General features: G+C 35.8%; 1 protein-coding gene and 1 pseudogene across 2 annotated transcripts in view; one reads left to right on the top strand and one right to left on the bottom strand.

The window, feature by feature from the left end:
* Nucleotides 1–21,335, bottom strand: part of LRPPRC (leucine rich pentatricopeptide repeat containing) — a 92,617-nt gene extending 71,282 nt beyond the window's left edge. The window contains exons 1-11 of one of the 2 annotated variants that reach the window (XM_026683437.2): nucleotides 21,154–21,335; nucleotides 14,606–14,802; nucleotides 12,782–12,904; nucleotides 11,744–11,865; nucleotides 11,604–11,662; nucleotides 11,074–11,160; nucleotides 9,971–10,097; nucleotides 7,918–8,062; nucleotides 7,488–7,642; nucleotides 6,651–6,756; nucleotides 6,451–6,558 (exon numbers count right to left, since the gene is read on the bottom strand). In XM_026683437.2, the coding sequence (XP_026539222.1) occupies nucleotides 6,451–6,558; nucleotides 6,651–6,756; nucleotides 7,488–7,642; nucleotides 7,918–8,062; nucleotides 9,971–10,097; nucleotides 11,074–11,160; nucleotides 11,604–11,662; nucleotides 11,744–11,865; nucleotides 12,782–12,904; nucleotides 14,606–14,802; nucleotides 21,154–21,293 (1,369 nt within the window). In that variant the 5' untranslated portion in view covers nucleotides 21,294–21,335. The remainder of the gene's footprint in view (nucleotides 1–6,450; nucleotides 6,559–6,650; nucleotides 6,757–7,487; nucleotides 7,643–7,917; nucleotides 8,063–9,970; nucleotides 10,098–11,073; nucleotides 11,161–11,603; nucleotides 11,663–11,743; nucleotides 11,866–12,781; nucleotides 12,905–14,605; nucleotides 14,803–21,153) is intronic. The other variant, XM_026683455.2, reaches the window with a different exon arrangement.
* Nucleotides 2,463–3,128, top strand: LOC113420587 (cleavage and polyadenylation specificity factor subunit 5 pseudogene; annotated as a pseudogene).
* Nucleotides 21,336–21,541: the final 206 nt, after the last annotated feature.

Below are 21,541 nucleotides of genomic sequence, written 5' to 3'. Positions count from 1 at the left end.
AAAGTAGAAGACAATTAGAAGTTTGAACAGTTGGAAAAGGGTTTTATTTCTGATAGCATGCTAAAGATCGCAGCCTCTAGCTAACCTTGGCTGATCACAGAAGCTCTACAGGTCAGCTTTGGTAGTAGAAGTTTTTTTAAAAAAAATCCTGTAAGGCAATGATAAACCACTTCTATTACACTGCTGAGAAAACTGCATGGATACAATCACTAAGAATCGGGAATTTCCAGGAAGAATCATGATAAGCAAAGTCTATGTTCTAAAGATGCTGGGATACTTAATTCTCTCACCACTATGAATTTAGTCTTTTTGGAAGATTTTCTTTTGAAAGACTCTTCCACAGCATTTCCACAGTAAATAATAACACTGCTGTATTCATCACTAATTCTACCAAGAAATTCACTAAGTACTACCAAATTCATTAATTTAAATTTCTGAGCAGGATTGGACATTTTAATATACTTTGATATTCCTCTTTCCTTTCTACTACTATTCCTTTCCTTTCTACTGCTTCTTTCTCTATCTTTAGATGTTCTAATTAACATAACCGCATTTTACATTCTTATCATTACATCAAGTACATTTTAAAATGAATGCCAGTTTGGTGTACAATAGTGATTAAAGCATCCGGCTAGAAACTAGGAGACTGTGAGTTCTAGTACCGCCTTAGGCAGAAACCCAGCTGAGTGGAAGAAAGAAAACTGTAGGGACTAGCCCAGGCAGTCACCAGGAATCAACATTGACTCAAAGGCATAAAATAAAAATAAAATAACATTGCTATATAAAAGGTTACCACAAAGTGTTCAAAAATCAGGTCTTCTTGAAATGCACATACACAGAATTTTATTACATTATATTGAGTTAATTTGAGACTCATGTCAAAAACCACACTGGAAGTAGCATTTTTATTTGGTCTAGTGGTTAAGGAACCAGGTTTAGAAAGTGGAAGACTGTGACTGTGAGTTATGAAAGCCAGCTGAGTGATTTTGGGCCATTCACTCCCTCTCAGCCCAATTCACTTCACAAGGTTCTTATGGGGAAAATAGGAAGAGAATGGTGCATTGGATATGTTTGCCACCTTGAGTTATTTGTAAAAATAAAGGTGGGTTATAAGTAAATAAATATAAATTAGTAGCATAAACATTATTAGTCCACGTTTCCTCATCCGTTATTTTAAAAAAAATTCTTTCCTGAAGTCCTTGTCTGAAACCTGTAGAAAACTGTCACTTCCATGAATATTTTATGTAGTGCACCATAGTGCAAATAATTAAATGTGAATTTCTGCTGAGCACTTAAAAGTACATGTAAACAAGTCGCAGTAAGTTAAAGCCATACCATTCATTGAAGTTTGCCTTAAAATAGAAAAGTGATTTGATTTCAGCAGAACTGGAAGTTTATTTGGAAATAATTAATTACAAAGTAATTGTCAATAGCTCTCATAACACCTAAAATGTAAGTTTATAAGACATGGAAAAATACCATTAACTGAATTTTCATTCATTATTGCTTCTTCCACAATTAAAAATATTAAACATACGACAGCAGTGCATTTACTTTTAAGCAATCACAATGATCAATTATGTTCAGTATATCATAAAGCAAAGATTCAAATTATCACTAGCCTGTTTATGAAAAACATAAAGTAGGGTATTCAGTGACCATGAAGGAACTTCATATCATGTTTCTGGGTCTTATATTAATTTTTGCTTCAAACGATGAATTAGGGCTTATTTTCCAGTTAGGTTTTACTTTCTGGTACAGTACTGAAATGCATCCATCTGGCTGACAATCTTAACTGGGGCTTATTTTGGGGGGGTTATGGCTTATATTACAAGCATCCGGAAAAATCATGCTAGGGTTTATTTTTTGGCTGAGTCCTATTTAGGGGAAACCTGGTAGATGTTCTGTCACATCTAAACCCAGAACCTAATTACTTTAAGTTGTCTGAATACGCAGCAACATAATGGACATTGTTGTCACTGTATTTTGCTTTGGGTGCTAAGCAATACTAAAATGTTATTTAGTTTTAATACTTTAATCAATATTATTAATAATGTTCCTTTCCTTTGTTAATACCATTAAGTCAATGTTGACTTTTGGCAACTGCCTGGATTAGTTCCTGCACTTTTCTTGGCAAGATTTTTAGAACTTGCTTGCCAATGCCTTTTTGCTAGAGTTAAGAGAGACCCAAAAGTTACTGTGTTAGCTTTATACCTAAGGCAGAACTATAACCCAGCATCTTCTAGCTTTTAATCTGGTTTCTTACTCATTACACAACATTGTTTCTCTATATTCCTACTATAATCCACTTTCCAATTATAAATCATCTCCAACTTATTAAAAAAAAAAGAGTTCCTAATTTGTTTCACAAATAATGCAAGGGGGGGGAGAGAAACAGTTTGATATAGGATATTAATTCTTAAACACAGGATTGGTTCATTTCATCACTAAAATTATATTGAATGTCCATCATGCTACCCATGATCAGCTGGCCCTATGGGGTCCACCAGTTCAGAAACAGAAACATTCAGCAAACCAAGCCCCTCACCTAGAATGGACTATTAACCTGTACTCATTGACAATTATCCCTTTGGCACGAAGGAATCCTGTTATGAGGATATTTCTGCAAGCACCCAATTCCAATATATGAGGGAAGAATCTGACAAGATTGGAATAAGGCAAACCAATGAGGGGTCCTCATTTTGCACAAACATAGGCTGCCCCGTATGCTGCTGTTGTAACTGGGCAGAACCTTCTTCAAATTGACAGGTGGTAAATTCAATCCAGATGAGGTAGAAGATCTTAAAAATTTAATGATAAAAATTTTGGGTCTGGATCATTGATGATTGCGTTGGTAACTGGTGGTGGCCACATTTTGAACCCTCGTATCACGCATGGTGATACTGGTGGTGGCCACATTTTGAACCCTCGTATCACCAAAGAGAGATCAAGAAGCATTTTTTGGTTCCGCTTCAAAAAAACAAAAGCCTTGTTTGTGGTCTGCAAAAAAATTCAAGCTAGTAGTTGATTTTTATTTGAACTTTCTGATAATGTGCCAGGCTATATGTAATCCTATCATTTCCAGTCTTCCCCAATTTTTGAGCTGGTTCATTTTTATTTACATCTGAATTTCCTGAGCCATATTTGTGTGAAAGAGCTTTAAAATGTAGAAAACATAAGGATTTTTTTTTATCTCTCTCTTTTCATTTTTCCCCCTCCCCAACTTTCTACTTTTTGAATAGGAAAGTGACATTTGGTTTTAGATAATAGAATAAGAGATGTAATTATATTTTAATCATCTATGTTGTGACTGTCAACTAATTAAAAAAATAACTTCAAACAAAAATGGACTAATAAATTATATTGAATAAGATGTCTTGTGAAAAGAAAAAAGTTCTCTCAACTCTTTATCTTTAATCTTTATTTACATGGGACTTCACAGTTTAAAATATTGGATTAGTCCACTGATTAACTGACAGAAAACACATTTTACTCTACTAAAAATAAATATGGATGCATTTTTTGAAAGTTTTCATTTCTTATTATTGTTTCAAATGCACCATCTCTTCAACTCTTTCTGAAAGTCATTCACAAATTCCATTACAATTCTGTATGATGAAAACAGAATTAACCTGTTTTTTTAAATTTTATATATTGCCTTATCCCCCATTCAGTGTCTCAGAAGATACCTACATGCTGATGTTTCCAAGTTTGATAAATGTTCATTTTTCAATCAAAAGCAAGATAACCAAGCACTAAATTGACAGATATATTTATTATCTTTTAATCATCAGTTACTTAATCCACCAAAGTTTGCACTTTCCCTATGTTTCTTTATGTTACTACATCTGGAGGAATCAAATTTCTAATTCCCATTTCATGGAAGATCTTTACACATAACTCCAGAACTATCTACAATAGACTAAATGCTCAAAACTGCAAAGATATATCCTGAAAATTACCATGAACCAAGCTCAATTATATTGCTTAGGTTTTTTTACACAAAGAAAAAAAAATAACTTCACAAGGTGACTATCATACTTCTTTACCCAATGCATAATTTCTTTATAGGCAAAATTTAAGGGGAGGTTTATAAATATAATCTTTTAAATTTTCATTCCAAAGGTACAATAAAAAATATGCTGGTTTATATAATTTAGTCCTAGTTTGAGCACAAAGTCTTAGTTTGAGAACAAACATTTCTGTTTTTACTGCTTTCTTTTACATATAACTTTCTGCAAATAACAAAATAGTCTGCAGGGACAGAGATTTCATTTGAAGCCAACCTGATTAAAAAAAAAGCTGATTATAAGGTATAATGGAAAAGCATTAGAAGTCTGCAGTTGCTTCATTTTAGGATGACAAAAACAGGGATCAATGTTCTCTAGGGATCCTTAACCTTGCAAAGTTTCAGACTGATGGCTTTAAGGATTGAACATATTTTAATAACTCTTTCAAGGCACAGATGAGAATACATTAGTTCTTTAAATTATCCAACGAATAGCCTTCAAATTAGATAGCTAAATAGTGTCCTACTCCAATTAAAAAATAGTAATTTTCAAAAGCGTTTTTTAAAATTAGAAGTAGCTTTCCCACCTGTTGACAGGATAGCTTCTTCAATGAATGACAAATTACTTCTGAAAATATGTGCATCTTAAGTCTACACATCCAAGAAGAGAATCCAACAGTTCAACTCTGAGCTATATGTGTATACAAACACATACACTCTCTCTCTACTATTGAAATAATGGGATCTAACATGTTGTCATCATAGAGCAATTCTTATTTTGTGGCAAGAGTTCATATAATTCCTTAGTTCAAGTTTATACCACTAGAAAAAAGATGCCACACCGTGTTTCAAGAAAGACTGACAGTGAATTGAATTCTGAATGCAACATTTAGAATTACATTGATAAAATAGCCAACGAGTCATTAGCTGAAGAAGCACCTCATAATTTTTAACAATATACATAAAGTTTTTCTACATTTTAATCTATACAACGTTTATGATAAAGAAAAACCTTTTATTTTTTTGCAACTAAAAGTCATGCCATTTTTATTCACAATATTAAGTGGCTGCCTCTGAGGCTGAAGGATTTCTATAAACACGATTCCAAACTTCACAACTGCTTGCTTATTCACCTTCTCATTGCAAAAATTATGAAATCAACACTTACTGTTTCATTCTTATCAGCAAGAAGCTTTTTTACTAGATAAATATAACTACATATAGCTAGACATCATTAGTTTTGGGATAGAGGTAAGTCAAACTGGTAAGAAATAGGATTAAATAAAACAGCTAAACCTGAACTTATTGTGGTATGTATAGTTTGGGGATAGTTGGAAGAGATGCAATACACTGCCAACCATTTTGAATTCAAAGGTTGTATTAGGATATTCTCCCCAACAGACTTAAACATTTTCAGGAATGTAAAGAGTTAACAAGAGAACATTGTTTTATAAAGATTTTCTAAAAAAGATCAGCACACTTTTATTGCCAGAAACAATTAGGGAATACTTGTTTCAGCATTTAGTCTAAGTTGGAATATGACTGTATATTTTAAAATAAAATTGAATATGAACTGCCTGCTAAAAGCTCTTTTTTTGTTGTTTCTGCATTTTGTTTGTCATCTATGTCACACTAACAACTCTGCATCTCATTCTAAAACACATTATACTGTGAAATAAGATGAAAAAGGAAGTTTTTAATTTTCCCAAGGGGAAAGTACTTCTCTTAAAAGCATCTTTTTATCAGTCCATTCTTTCTGAATTACCAGTAATGCAAACCAAAGAATTAGATATTGTCCTTTACAATTTAATATTTGTTCAATTTTTACTCATATCTTATAGACACCCCCATCTCTAACAAGGGAAAGTGTGCTAAATGCTTAAGCTTACTTAAGAATCCAAAAACTGAACATTTTAGTCCTTCAATCAATATGCTGTCAGATCATGAGAATTCGTTCAACAATGAAGGTTTTATGCTTTTATTATTGTAACTAAGTTCACATTTAACTTATCACTGCAAAGAAACATGAAAACCTCATCTAAAAGGTTTATTTATTTTATATTTAGAGGAAGAATTTGCACAAAGTAACCTGATTTTAAAAGCTTCTCTAGATTTCAGTATTGTCTTTCAAGTTCAGAATATTAAAAGACAGTCAAGAATATTGTGACAAATTGAACCTTGGCTACAACCAAATTAAAATAATAATTGCTCTTTGTAAAGTTACAAATGTGACATTATTAACAGTGACAAAATAAAGTAAGAATGAAATAATAACCTTTCAATGCAATTGTTTTGATATAAAGTACACTACTACATCAAAAGACAATAATGTTTTGATAGAGTTGTGCATGTTGCTGAGTTGTTCTGGTGTTCAAACATGTTTCTTGCTATAGGATTGTGTTAGTATTAATGATAACCAATATCTGATTAGAAGTGCTAACCTTCAGTGTTTTTATTTTCCTGGTGCTGAGCCAGCAACGGCCAAAAATAGTGAGGTTTAAGACATAAGCCTTCTTCTTTTATTATCTTCATTATACCAATAGCTAAATCTTAAAAAGATCCAGAAAGAGAAAAGTTAATGTGCATGGTAACAACATATGTACAAAAATGTTCAGCAATGCTAAGTGGCAAAAAGAAATACCAGTTTTCTTTGCTTCCAATGCAAAGAATAAACTTGACAATAGAGATGAAGGGTGTAAGTTGCTTGCTTTTAGATTATCGCAGAAATATTTCAACTTGGCCAAAGGCTGCAAGAAATAAGATTTAAGAATTTTAAGCTTACCACTATTCAATAAATCATTCAAAAATCACAATGACAATAAAGCACAAATATTGAAAAACATATATTTTTTTAAACTTTGACTGGGAAACCCATGCTACGCTTAACATCTATCAGCCAAGCAGTGAAAGACCAAGGAAGAATTCCTTGGATTGCAGTCCAGAATACAGAAAATAAAGACTAAGAGAATGGGATCCTCTTTCTAAATTGGAATATGGGAAGAACTATATTGGTAATCTATGGAATTAGTTGTAGAGGAAGATGATAAGTGCATAAGGAAACCCTAACAGATCAGAATATGTTTAAAAAATTAAATAAGCTAGATTTAAAAATCTGCCAGCAGAAATAGCTAGAAATATGCAAAGCTTTCTGCCAATTTCACACTACATAAATCCCTGAGAGCCACTTAAAAATATGAATTTATGAAAGAGGATTGGATATTGGTCAGCTTTCTATAGCACAACCCATTCCACTTAGAAGGGTCCCAAAGATTTTTATAGAGGTCTAGTGGCTGGCAGGGGAAGGAGGGATTGAGGAAGTTAATTCTTGCTTATTCCTGACCCTAACCAACATAGAATCCAACTTATTAATTTCCACACATCTTTTAAAACCAACCCACAAAAATCAGCTTGAGAAATTTTGAATGTAAGCAGGAATGCACTTTTAATCTTGTTTTGTCCACTGTGAGCCTTCACATACCGTTTCCATGTTTATACAATGTTGTAAGAAAAAGTTGCACTGAGTATTGTGTTTTTCACAGGTCAGCCCTAATGCCCCAAAAACTGAATGCAGAACTTCAAAAGCTGTATCTTCTAAATTAAATGTTATTAATCTCAGGCAAAGGTTCTTTACATCTATGTTTGGAATAAAAACAAGAGGGAAAGATGTAAGTTGTAAGATTTTGACAGGAATTTATAAACATGCATTTTCTGATAATCTCAGTAAAAGGGTACTTTGATGTGTATTTAAGTATGTATTCAAGAAATATACTCTACCTACAATTTTGGTTCTATGGCTGCTACATAAATAGGATACATTAATAAATCTCATTTACCTTACATTCCCCACTTGTCATTAACAGAACAAAATTAACAATCTATATCTTGAAATACTTGTAGAAAAACATTACCTGGTATGCTTTCTTTACTAAACTTTATCTTCTCCAGAATATTTTGTACATACTGAGGATATCCTGCCTTAGCAAGAGTAAAAATGATATCCATAAAATCTCTTTCAGAAAGGTAAATTTCAGTCTTTTCAATATTTTTCAATTCCTAGATCAGCAAACGGAAAAATGTCATGTTAGTGTTTATTGTAAATATCACAACTGCTGTTCTTTTCTTTAGTTTTGTGGGTAAGACAAAAATGAATCTAGCTATGAATTATAGACTTTTGAAAAATGTAGCTCTAATTAAAACCATAGAAGAAAGTAGGCTTCTTTTGCAGCAAAATACCATTTTATTGGCTTATGATCTGGCTATTAAAGGATGTAATTTCATGAACATTTAATCAGGAACATTTAACTCAATTCAGCTATCTTCAATAGCTGCTAATTTTCCCAGTACTACTTTCAACAATAGAGGTATCTTATTATGTGTCAGTCAAATAAAAGAACACATTCTTTTCCATAGAGCAATATCTATAGAAAAACTCTCAGGTTTATAACATGCCTAGCAAATACTGATTCAATAACTGATATACTGCATTGGCTAATTATGTAAGCAAGCCTTAAGACAATATTTCTTGAGGCCTTACCATAAAATTGTCACTGCAGAATTCAAACACATGGCATTGTTTTACTAAAAAAAAATTTACTAAATTTTTTACTAAAAAAATTGTGTCTTAAGATTAATGAAGCATTTTAAGTTTGATGATGGCTTCTATCTCATTGTAGATACACTTGCAAATGTGCATGGACTGGAAAACAATGGAACTTCATAATAACTGCAAAATAGAGTAAGTCTTCATACATGCTAAGCCAGCACAGCTTCCTATTGAGCTTTCCGTAGTCTTTTTTTTCTTTATGCGTTATTGTTCTGTCTCACTTTTCTTCTTTCCCAAAAGATGAAAGAATACAAACTCACACAAACACAGGCAGGCAAGCTGGCTCGGACTTCACAGAGTTAATTCTTTGGAACTGATAATATCCTTGGCATTCCAACACCCTCTGCCTGCCAAGTCCGAACTGATAACAAATAAAAATCTACTCACAGAAAATTACAAGGCAGTCCACAAAAATCATTCATGAAGAAAATCTGAAGTAAGATTAAACTTTGTCCTGTACAAAGTTCCAGCCGAAAACACACCCACTTTTATCCCGTGGGGTGTGGCTCAATGACTCAGCTCACTCTCTGATCCTCCCACGCCTCCTACGCTGCTGCTCACGTTTCTCCCTACGACGCTGCTTAGGATCAAGCCAACACTCTTCCTCTTTACTCCCTGTCAGGGGCTGCTCCGATATGCCTTCCTCCTGATTAATCTCAGGCTGTTCCTCTCGGTTGTCTGATGAAACCTGAGGCATTATCAGGGAGGAAGGCATTGCCAGAGAGGAAGGTCCTGGGGAGGAAGGCATTCCCAGTTCCTCCTCCTCATCTTCCAGGTCTTCTTCCTCTGACAGCATAGGCTCGGGAATCGGGGCCACAACACGTTATTATACTATTTCTTTCTGTCAGCCCCATGATTCCCTACTACTCTGTATATGTGAAGGGAAATAGTTTAGGCATACGTAATCAATATTCCTTTAAAAAAGGGATACTTTCATAGACAATTAATTTTAGTTTGGAACATTCTATTCTTATCCGAGGTCTAACCAAACAGATCTACCTCTTATTTGCAGCATTGCCTTAATATTTATTTATTTATATACGCAAAGAGTATCAACTGCATAAACTTCTTGGATAAAAAAGATACACAGAATTAGTTTTAGGTGGCTCTGGTAATCCTAAAGTGACATGATATGGAGTTGGGCTTTATATAGGATTATTTTTATGTGTGTATTCATACAGTATTCCCTGTATAATCTTCATTTTTTAATACCATCTGAAATTCAGGATCATCTTCTTTTCTGGATAAATATATAGTCAGGTATGGAAGAACTGTATTTAAAAAGGTCAGATTTTTTTTTTTTGAAAAGTGCCGTAAGTCTAGATATAAGTTGTAGTTTTACAAACAAAGGGCATTACCTCTTCAATTTGGTTTATGTTGCCTTTCTCAGCATATGCATTCAATAGCGCCAAATAGGTCTCCGACCCAGGTTCAATTTTAGTGTCTTTCATGACAGAAAGGATGTTGACTGCACTGTCCATATCTCTGAAATATTATGGAGAAAAATACCATATAGAATTACATAAATTTCATGATTGACATTTGTCCTTGAATGAAACCAGAAGTCCAGAATCTAACATTTATTTACATTTAATTAAATGGTTGTGTGAAAAGAAATGAATGCAAAATTAAAGAATAGCTGTGGCATGTATTAGAAAAAAAGCATCAAGTTTTAAAATTCTACATTTTTTAAATAAAGTGCTCAAGAACTATGTTAAAAGATGAGAGCAAACTACTAAAAAAATAATAATTGAGAGTCACAGCAAAAAAAGTATCAGTGCATATGAGATGTGGATATTTTCAGCAATTTGAGATTTGGACTGATCCAGTAATAAATATTCAAGAGCTCTCTGAAAAAATACTACTGTATCAGAAAAATCATTTCCAACAGCCCACTCTATTGGCAGCATGAGGAGAAAAAAGCTCTTAATATGTAAGATGTCAATTATCCCTTCACATGGCTTATATGTGGTTTAGAGTTTTTAAATCTTATCTAGCCATATTATTTTTTTAATGACATGCAAATGACATTGCACCTTTATGTATATTGTAGTAATACTGTTGATTCAAAATCAGCATTATGGTAGAAAAGGGATTAAAACCCTCCTTCTCAAATTTGCCTACAATAGCTATTTTCAATTCCAAACCCATTTTAAAAGATGCATTTAATGTAATTTCATGTGTGTAGGCTCTTAGGATGTTTCTTGGAACAAAGATCAAGCAAGCTCACAGATCCTAGCAGACACTCATACAAAAAGATATTGCTTCATATTAATTTGCAGAGCTGCTTCAATTCAGGAAATCCTCATTCATATCAGAATGAGCAGAGGTCTCTGAATAAGACAAGGAAGTTCATTATGAAACATACTCTATTGTAACCATTCAAACTATTTAAATTATGATTGGCTAATTAAGATTAAGCTTAGACAATGATTTAAGGAGAATAAGAAACATTAATTACCCAGTTTTTGCATGACCAGTGACAAGGGCGCTGAAAATCAACTCTGTTATTGGGAGGTCTTTGCTTTTCATAATATTAAGAATTTTGCTGCAAATGAAAACAAAATCAGATAAATTTTCCCTTGAAAAATAGGAAAAATGTATGTAGAGAGATAGATAATAAACAGACAGACAGACACACACAGGCAGAGGAATTACACCGACATTTGCTTTAGTTAAAAGAATTTATGGAACAATAATCTAAAATTTTATTAGCAAAAAGGAACTCATGTATCTACCGTTCTGCCTAAGAATCACCATTTTAACTTAAAGGAGGTATTTTAATTGAAATAGGCAAAATTAAGGCATTCTTTGAGAGACATCGTTGGATTGCTGGCTTCCTACTCATATATTAGAATATGGCCTATTGTGAAAGAGTTCTTTGAAAATTCCCCAAGATTTGGAATAAGTAATACTGGGAGATACTTCAACATAAACACATATAAGATTGTCCCACAAAATTTATCTCAAGCTATTAGTTTATGTTGTTACCTGGAACCATCAATATCTCCCTTGTTGCAATAGGCAGCAATCAGTCGCTGATATGTGACCTGTAAAACAGAATTAAATATGAGAATTGCTATTTATCAAATGATACAGTAAATTTATGAAAATATCTATAAAATACCTACTCGATTGGGCTGGACATTTGCCTCTTCCATTTTTGCTAGGAACACTTCCGGAGAAAAATCATGTTCATTCTGGAGATAAACTTTTAGCAAAGCGTTATAATGGCTTACATCAAATACAACACCTAAATGAAAAATTGTAAAAAAAAAAAATCAGTATAATAAAAAGTTTATACAATTGTTTGACACAACAGTAATGCACAGAAAATAGACTAAAAATCAAGACACATCAGATTTTGGCAGTCCTTGCTGCTCACCCAAGCTTCAGTTTAAAATTGGACATTTTTGGTACGATTTTCCTATGCAATGAGAACCTCTAAAGGAAGAGTAGATGGAAGATGCCTTAATTAAAGGTTTCCACCATTACACAAAAATATATACAACCCTTGATGTTTACTACTTATCATGAATGATAGAAACTAACTGGTTGGTAGCAGATCCCAGCTAAGATTTCTCCATTAAGTTGGGAAAGGGCATGTTAGTTCTGGACATTTGATTTCTTTCAATTCTCACTTTTTAAGTTTGGAGTAACAATGATTTATTGTTAGCACCAAAGTAACATAGGGAATTTAAGTCATTTAGACAGGGGAGAAGCAGAAGAAAAAAGATGAACAAGCACATATTTTCCATTCTGTAGCACCAAATTGGAGCTAAGTTTAAAGTATCCAAACTCATGCTGCACACCATAAGTTGTTATTCAAAATCTTTAAGAATTACTACCAGGTAGTTCAGTTAAGAAACCCAGGTGGAAAACTGCACAGAATTCCATCTAATAATCTGACAAGCAAAATACAAGATCAATTAACTTAGTTTCCACAAAGCTAAAAAGATAAAAGATAAAATAATAAAATAGAAAGATAAAATACAGTTTGCTTTTACTATCAATCCCCTAGATGTCAGCATAGCTCTCCAAATGTGGAAACTACCGGAAAATGTTATAGCAACCAGTATTAAAGAATGATAATACATAGAATATTATCAAACCATATATTTTAAAAATGCATGCTAATCTATATGGTTTATTTTACTTAAATAACATACCAGCACCTTTCAGCTTTGTCCACATGGTATGAGCAAGTGCTGTTCTTTCATGTGGAGGTAGCTCAGGCAACAGTGAGCCACAGCTTCTTAACAGCAGCAAGGCCTGATTACCATTTGGAAATCCTAAATTAGAACAAAATAATTTAGAAATGCAACAACTAGTCTTCTTTGTAATAATGAAAAACAAATCAAACTTTATGGAATAAGGAAAATATACAGATACAACATTAAAGACAGGAAGCATTAGTATTTGACTAGATACACTGAATTAAAGATATACATGAACAGGTAGTCCTTGGCACACAATTATAATGGAGTCTGCCCATTACGATTACGTTGTGATGGTTGTAAAACAGGTCGGTCACATGACCAACCTGATTTTATAACAATTTCTACAGCAATTGTTAAGCAAACCCAATCGAGGCCCAATCGTTGAAATTTCAAATCAAAGACCTAAGCCCTCTTTTAAGGGTCAATTATAACTTTGAACAGTCACTAAGTGACCGGTCATAACTTGAAGACTACTTGTTTAATTGTTTTCTACACTTTTATGTATATCGTATTATGCATCTAGCTATTATTAAAGACCTTCATTTAGACTTCTTCAAATTTTTTGGAATCATGAGGAGCTTATGTGGATGCCATCACAAAATGGAGTGAGCTGATTTACAAAATGGTTCCATGAAGAAAAAGAAAACACTAAACAAAGAATATTAGGAAAAGCAGGGAATAAAAATTACAATTATTGAAGAAAAAAGGAATGCACTGCAAAGTAAAAACATACAAGACCAGAGGAAAGCCCATTTTCCCAAATCTTAAAACGACATCTTAAGGGGAAATGAAGATTTTAAATAAGATCTTAAATACCTAAATGTATAGTATGAACACTATACAATGGACTCTGAAATTCAAAGTAATTTATAGCTATAAAAAAAACCACTGTATGGACTTGCAGGTTGAAGGGGGGAAGGGGAAACTGAATTTTCTGTTGAAAATATCTAGATAACTAAAACAATAATGGTTTTCCTTATTTTGATATTTTAGCCTCTTAGCAGAGGACATATGCAGAAGGGGTTTCTAACTTCTATAAAATCACACTTGTAACATTTTTATACATCACATCTACAGCTCAAACATACAGAATGAAAATTCTTATTGTAGGCCCTCTAAAGCAAGAGTCCAGAAAAATGAAAATGTTGCATTTATTAAAAAACAATGCCAATAATTAATATATTAATATAACATTTATATTGGTGATGTTCAATAAGAACTAACATTATGTCATGCCCCTGGTGGAGACTGACTCTGAGCAGTCAGAGAAGGACCCAGGCCCATCCCCTATCCATCCTAGGGCACGCAGGGAGGAGAGGATCAGGATAAAATGTGGTCTACTCGGGAGGAGAGGGCCATGATCATCTTCATGGGTTGCAGGTGTAAGATCTGCATAAGAGTTTGGACCTGCATGCTAACAGACGCTGGAGACAAATTAGTGTTTTATTCCTAAAGAAGATTTATCTTGGTTGGCATTCTTCCAACGTACTGTCCCTGGTTATCTTCCTGAAGTTGGCAATTATCTATCCTGGTCTGTCGAGGAACTTTATTCAATTCGGTTTGTTTTTGGTTTTTGCTTCATTATCGGCTCTTTGAATGTGAACTGTTTCTTTCCTTTGAAATGTTATTTTGAAAATAATTTACTCCTCTACTGGGAACAATTAAACAGTGAAGCCAAGTTGAAGGCATTAAAGGACTTTTAGTTACGTTTTGGTTTTTGTTATATTTCTGGTATACTCTGGGTCATCACACATTAAGAAGACAATTCTTTACCTGTTTTGCAGGCGTCATGAAATATATCTTCTAACAGGGATTTAGTAATGCACCCATTTTTCCTGATAGAAGTGTCCATTTTATTAAAGGCCCAATCGAAAAATTGTATCTGCTTTTGTTGAATAGGAAACGGCTCTTGAACATCTCTGTTTTCTTGGACTGCAATTGTAAAGAGTCTTGTTGGGTACATTAGGAATCTGCAAATCAAAACAAAATCTATGATGTGCCACAGTATTTTATTACAAGCTACTAATTTTGTATCTAAAATGTTAACAGAAGAAAAGAACCCAAAGTTAACATCAGTGCTAGTTATGAAATCAATGGGCATTATCAGCATAACAATATTTCCACATTATGCACAGATTAAGGCAGTTTCACCAATTAATGTAATCAAGGGTGTCATGCCAGTATATGCTACTATATTCTTCCACCTTTCATCCCTAACCAGACTTTAAAACCAACAAATCTTTGCAATAAATTCCACTTTTTCTTAACCAAAAGTGGTAGCCTCACTAGATTCACACAACATAGTTCACTTGGACTTAGGAAGGCTTAGACTGGTAGAGAATGGGGTCCTGTACATGTCTTGATTCATATTCACACACACTGCTCCAATGATTGGAACCAACTGCTCAGGATGGAGGAGAATGGATGCCTCCTGCAGCACCCTGATGGCGAAAATGGCCATATGGCCCCCCCTGCACCTCATTTTTGCCCTTCATGGCCTCCTGCAGCAACATTTCCGGGCGAGTGCTTCAGAAGTCCGCGGAGGATGAAAATGAGGGGTGGAGGGGTTGGCAACTGTTGAAATATCCTGCAGTTACGTAATCACAATTTAACCATCAACCATTTTTGCTGATTTCTGGCAAAATCTCACTGGGGGAACTGGATTTACTTAACAGTTGTGTGATATACTTAACGACCACAGTAAAAATTGTCATAAAATCAGGTCCAACTCAACTTAAATCTGCAACGACTTACAATGGAAATTCTAGTTCCAATTGTGGTTGTAAGTCCAGGATTATCATAAAAATACATGCCTCAACCCTTGTGGTAGAACCATTGGCTTTGCCCACCCCCCTCAAGCACACGCACACAAACACACACACCGGCTTTAGAGGCAGTAAAGAGACATTCCAGCTTAGGGTCTGTTTAGGGAAGGAAATGTCTGAGGTCAAACTGTTAGGTCTATATCTGCTGTTTTCCAAGGCAAGGCAGATAGTCATGTAATACAGATGATCAACAGTATCTATATGGATCTATCCTTCAGTGGTTCTGGTATATGCACTTGACAATACTGTATGTTCAATTAATTTGAAATTTATAGAATAAAATCATAACATGTATGACTGGGGAAAAAATCTAATAATTAATTATATATCTTGGGATCAAGAGACAGTCTGGAGGCCTGAAGGGACCATTAGTTGCTTTCTGGAAAGTAGTTTGCAATTTTTCTTCTGCTGGAATGGAGAGAAGGGAAGGATATGTAAAATTCAGCTCAAGCAGCTCAGTCACTGAAACAAGCCCTGACAGATTTCCAAGAGTTGGAATCACTTTTTCATCCACAGCGATACACATGAAATGCCCACCTCCTTCTGGCCCTTTGCAGAAACCATTCTTTCCTCCTGTTTTACCTACTTCCCTGATAAACACATAGAGATAAAGCCCTTCTACATGCAATTTAGAAGATATAATCAAAGATATAATCAAAAGAACAGCCAACAATCCAGAGCATACTGAACCAGGGGTGGGATTCTATCGGTTCTGTCCATTTCTGTAGAACCGGTTGCTCTGAAGAGCAGCAAACATAGAACCGGTTCTATGTTTGCTGCTGTTTTGGCCCACCCGCTGGCCTGGGCTCTTATTTCCTGTGTTTTCAACCGCAGCTGCTTTGCGCGATACCGCTACGGTTGAAAAAGCAGGAAAAAAGGGCTTTTCCAACTGCTGTGCACTTGCACGCAGCGCTGCTCAGTTGTCTGGGCAACTCAGCAGGTCGTAAATTGCACTCGCGCGACGCAGAGCGACAGAACCGGTAGTTATACCGGTCAGATCCCATCTCTGTACTGAACCAACACCCAACACCAAATAAACAGTATCAGAAAACCAATCAGAAAAGAAACAATATCATAATCAATAAATTACCAAGGAAAAAAGATCATGCTCCAACCAACAAGGCAAACTATTAAACAGAACAAAAAACCCAGGCAACTTCATTCTCCTGTAAATTGTTGCTACCTCACCTATGAATCATCTGCAAGAAAACGATCATTTCAGAGAATACCAAAAGCCAACAATTCAGTTCTGAACAACATAAGTGTATATATATTTTGTAAGATTGATGGCAGAAACCACCAATTCTGTACTCCACTAAGTCCCGATTAGCATATCTATAGTTAGTGATCACAAAAGCTATAGTGCAAAGCTTAAAATGATGAAAGGTAGTTCAGATCAATTCTGAAAAAAATTAAGAGATACTTATACTTCATTAGTAATTTATCCTATGTAATAACTAAACTCAGACTCAGAAGTACCAGATTCTAGCTCTTACCTACTGAACTGATTGATGTGAGAGTTAGTCCTCAACCACAATTAAACCCAAAATGTATGTTGTTAAGCAAGACAGTTGTTAAGTGGAATCTGCCCCACTTTATGACCTTTCTTGCCACCATTATGTACATCGCTGCAGGTTAAGTTAGTAACATGGTTGTTAAATGAATCTGACTTCCTCATTGACTTCGCTTGTCAGAAGGTCACAAAAGGTGATCACATTAACCCCAGGACATTGCAGCCATCATAAAAACAGTTTATGTTGCCAAGAATCCGAATTTTGGTCATGTGACCACAGGGATGCTGCAATGGTCGTAAGAGTGAAAAATGGTCATAAGTCACTTTTTTCAGTGCTGCTGTAACTTCAAACCATCATTAAACAAATGGTTACAAGTTGAGGGCTACCTGTACCCTGTCACAGTCCAATGAACTTGAGGAGTCAAAGTATCTTTATCAACACAAATACGTTGAACAATAATGATAGAATAGGCTAATAAAGAGCAGGACTAATGGTTAAGACACCAGGCTAGAGAACAGGAGACTGTGAGTTCAAGCGCTGCCTTAGCCACAAAAGTCAGCTTGGTGACTTCGCATTAAATATAACCCTCTGGGCACAAGGACTGTTAGGAACTGGATGTGTGTGGTTGACTATCAGATACACCAGGTTAGATGCATGAGAGGCATGTCAACCACATGGTAACATGCCTGCTTGCATGGCCTCAGTGGCTTTACCTGTTCCAAGCACAGAACTGGATATGAGAGCAGTCTCAGTCCTTGGATGGATGAGGTGATAATACCAGGAAGAAGAATTTAGAGTATTAGCGTACCTTTCAGGAATTTAGAACTTTCAAAGTACCTTTTAGGACAAGACAGATCTGTACAAAAAGAGTATACAATGCCTAAACTAAGAGGACACTAGAATGATGGCAAGTAATATTTTTAAAAATGTAAACAACTTTTGATTCCTGAGAAAAGCCAACAAGATGAAAGTTTAGGGAAAAATAATTCCTAGAGGATGATTACATACATCTTAATAATCATTCCAAGGGGGGCAGCAGTGGTATAGGAAATAAATGTAGTTAATCAAGTAAGCCATAAGGTCACAAAGGTAAAGGTGCATGCCAAAGAAACTCCAGGTGTAAGACTGTGCATAGGGCCTTATATATAAATGCCAGGCCCTTCCAAGACAAAACAGTAGAGTACCTAACATCAGAAGAAAACACAGAAAATACAGACACTGAGGAAGTCTAATGGAGTGGTATATAACCAATGAAATTATTTCTGCAGATGATCTCTACAGAAATAATAAGAAAGGTATACTGGAGAGAATTTGCTCTATATGTCAAAAAGGATATGATGCCATAAAGCACAATGTATACCTGGAACTGCAAAGAGTTTCCTCTCTGCATAGTAAACCCAGCCAGCTAACAGGTACATAATACTAACAAAAGGCTAGGAAGAACAGCCACATTTAAGTAAATGGAACTACATGAATGTTATAAATCAGGTGGTAAATGTGGCAAGGTCTATTCCAAGATGGATTAGTGATTTTCAAAATGATGTTGGATTACACCTTCATAGGTATCATAGTCAACAATTACATAATTCAGTTTTCTACCACTGAATTATAGACAGAGGAATGCATAGTTAAATGCTCCCACAAAACACTCCATCTTGATAGTAAATACTGACTACCAGTGTAATATCATGGCAGCACTCAAAGGCTCAGTGACTGAAAGATGACTCAAGTTGAAATATTTTAAATAGTGTGCAGGTAGTCCTTGCTTGTTTAACATCAGTTTTTTCATCTGAATGAAGGGTATATGTAGGGTACTTACAACTGGCCCTTATAGCTGTGGCCATCACATCCCTGCAGTTCCGTGATTTCAACACTCAGCAACCAGCTCACAATTATGGTGCTGCAGGCTCCCATGGTCATACAATTGTTATTGCAACCTTCACTGCCAGCTTTTAACAAAGGCAATGGGGAAGCCAGCAGGTGATCTGTCTTATGAACATGTCACTTACCAACAGAGCAGTCCCAATTACCATCAGTAAGCTTACAACCACAACTGAGCCTAAAATTTATGTTAAGTGAGACATCTGTTGAGTTTTGCCCCATTTTATGACATTTCTTTGCCACACTTGTTAAGCGAATCACTGCAATTGATAAGTTAGTAAGATGGTTTTTTATTTATTTTGATTTGTCAATCGCTTACAAGATATTAGATATAAGAATAAATGTATGAATACAGGAAATAGGTACAAATAAATGGGGACAATAGGACAGGGACGGTGGGCACGATTGTATGCTTATGCATGGTTGTTCAGTAAATCTGGCTTCCCCATTGTCTTTGCTTGTCAGGAAGTTGCAAAAGGTGATCACATGACCCCAGGACACTGCAATGGTCATAAGTATTAACCAGTTGCCAAGCATCTGAATTTTGATCATGTGACATGGGATTTCTGCAAAGGTTGTAACCGAGAAAAATGGTCAGAAGTCACTCTTTCAGCGCTGTTCTAACTTTGAATGGTCACTAAATCCACTGTTAAGTCAAGGACTACCTGTATTGTTCCGTGGCCTCTGTAATTCAGAAAGGATATTGTAAAGTTAGCTCTAGGAAATGGCAAGCAGAACAATATGCTGAACAGAGCAACCCTGTAATGGCTGCAATATTTTAAAAAATAACTTTATGGAGAAAAAGCAAAGAACAAAATGTTAGTTATAAATTTAAGCAAGATACGGAAAGCACAGATAGAGGGGAAAATTCTCCAGCCAGATTCCCTCAACCACACTAAAGTAAAATGTAACTAGCTGTGTCAATCTAACTAAATAATTGATTTATTGTTTGGAGCAGTATTTCTCACCCTCAACAGCTTTAGAAATGTTGAGTTTAATCCAAATTGTTGCTGAGGTGCAGAAACACTAATTTAGACTGTTGCATAAAGAGATAGTTGGATTAATTCAGTAAATCGTGGTTCATGGAGTAGGTTATGCAAATGCATCTTCTTTTCCGTAGTATTAGAATCCAAGCATGGTAGTTATGCTCGAACCGTTAAATATTGAAGCCAAATAAAAGATATTTTTTTTCAGAATAACACATCATTACAGGTGGAAAATCACAGACTCAATCTGTAGCAACAACTACCAGGTTAAGCAGAGATTGGTTAAAGGAAAAAGAACAAGAGCCAAGTACAGGCAGTCCTTGACTTACAATTTATTTAGTGCCCATTCAAAGTTACAACAGCCCTGAAAAAAAATGTGACTTCTGACCAGTTTTCAGTTACCACCTTTGCAGCATACCCATGATCATGTGATCAAAATTCAGATGCTTGGCAACTGGTTCATATTTGTGACCTTTTCTGGTCCCAGGATCATGTGAGTGCTCCTTTTGTGACCCTTTGACAAGCAAAGTCAATGGGGAAGCCAGATTCACTTAACAACCTGATTACTAATTTATCAACTGCAGCGATTCACTTAATAACTGTGCCAAGAAAAGTTGTAAACTGGGGCAAAACCTCAATGTCTCACTTAGCAACATAAATTTTTGGCTCGGTTGCGGTCGTAACTCGAGTACCACCTATACCCCACCCACCCCCTCTTTCATTCCCAGAGGCAATTTGCCTCTGAAAAACAGCTCTTTGCGGCGTGTTTTACCCTGCAGCTTCCCACTGGTAACCCAGTGGGGAACTAATAAAAAACAGGACACCGGATTTGATGGGCCTTCGGTCTGGTCCTCCAGCTAACAATTCTGACCCGGAATTCAGATTGGCATGCCTGATTTAGCCTACCATCCCGCTATCGACTGGGCTGGATTACAAGACCCATAATCCACTCGTGTTGAGGAACCTAAAACAAGCCTGGGGCTGCAAATATTCGGGCGGTCGTTATAAAGCATTAAAGGGATACGAACCCACCACCCACCCACCCACCCCAAGCACGTCCACGACCTCCCCCTGGTTTGCTGAGAAGCTGCGTGCTTTCCTCGGGGGATACTCACGCTCTGCTGGGGTTGCTGTTAAAGCGTCGGAGGGCAGCCGAGGGCAACGGCGACGGGACGGGTCCCGGAAGGGCGCATCCCCCTCGCCAGAGCAAGAGCCGCGAACGAAGCCACACGGCTGACCTGAGCAACCCCGCCATAGTTTCTCACGCACGCTGGTGCAGCGAAAGAACCCAGCGGCCGAAGGGGGAGCACGTGATCGGCAGGAGGTTGCATTCACCGAGAAAGGCTGGAGGGCGGGGTGTCTTGGGAGACGCTTTTGCCAAGATCCGGTATGCTCGAAAGGAGGAATACACTACCGCAAACCCAGATATTGGAGAAATTATGTGATTTATCCCGAAGAGTCGGGATTGTTTTAAAAACGTATTCGCCTTTCCATTTCAACCCC

Source organism: Notechis scutatus, chromosome 1, assembly GCF_049901735.1.
Source record: "Notechis scutatus isolate UNSWTSFEM ecotype Mainland chromosome 1, rNotScu1.2, whole genome shotgun sequence".
Lineage (NCBI taxonomy): Eukaryota > Metazoa > Chordata > Lepidosauria > Squamata > Elapidae > Notechis > Notechis scutatus.
This window is presented reverse-complemented; position numbering and strand designations above follow the sequence as displayed.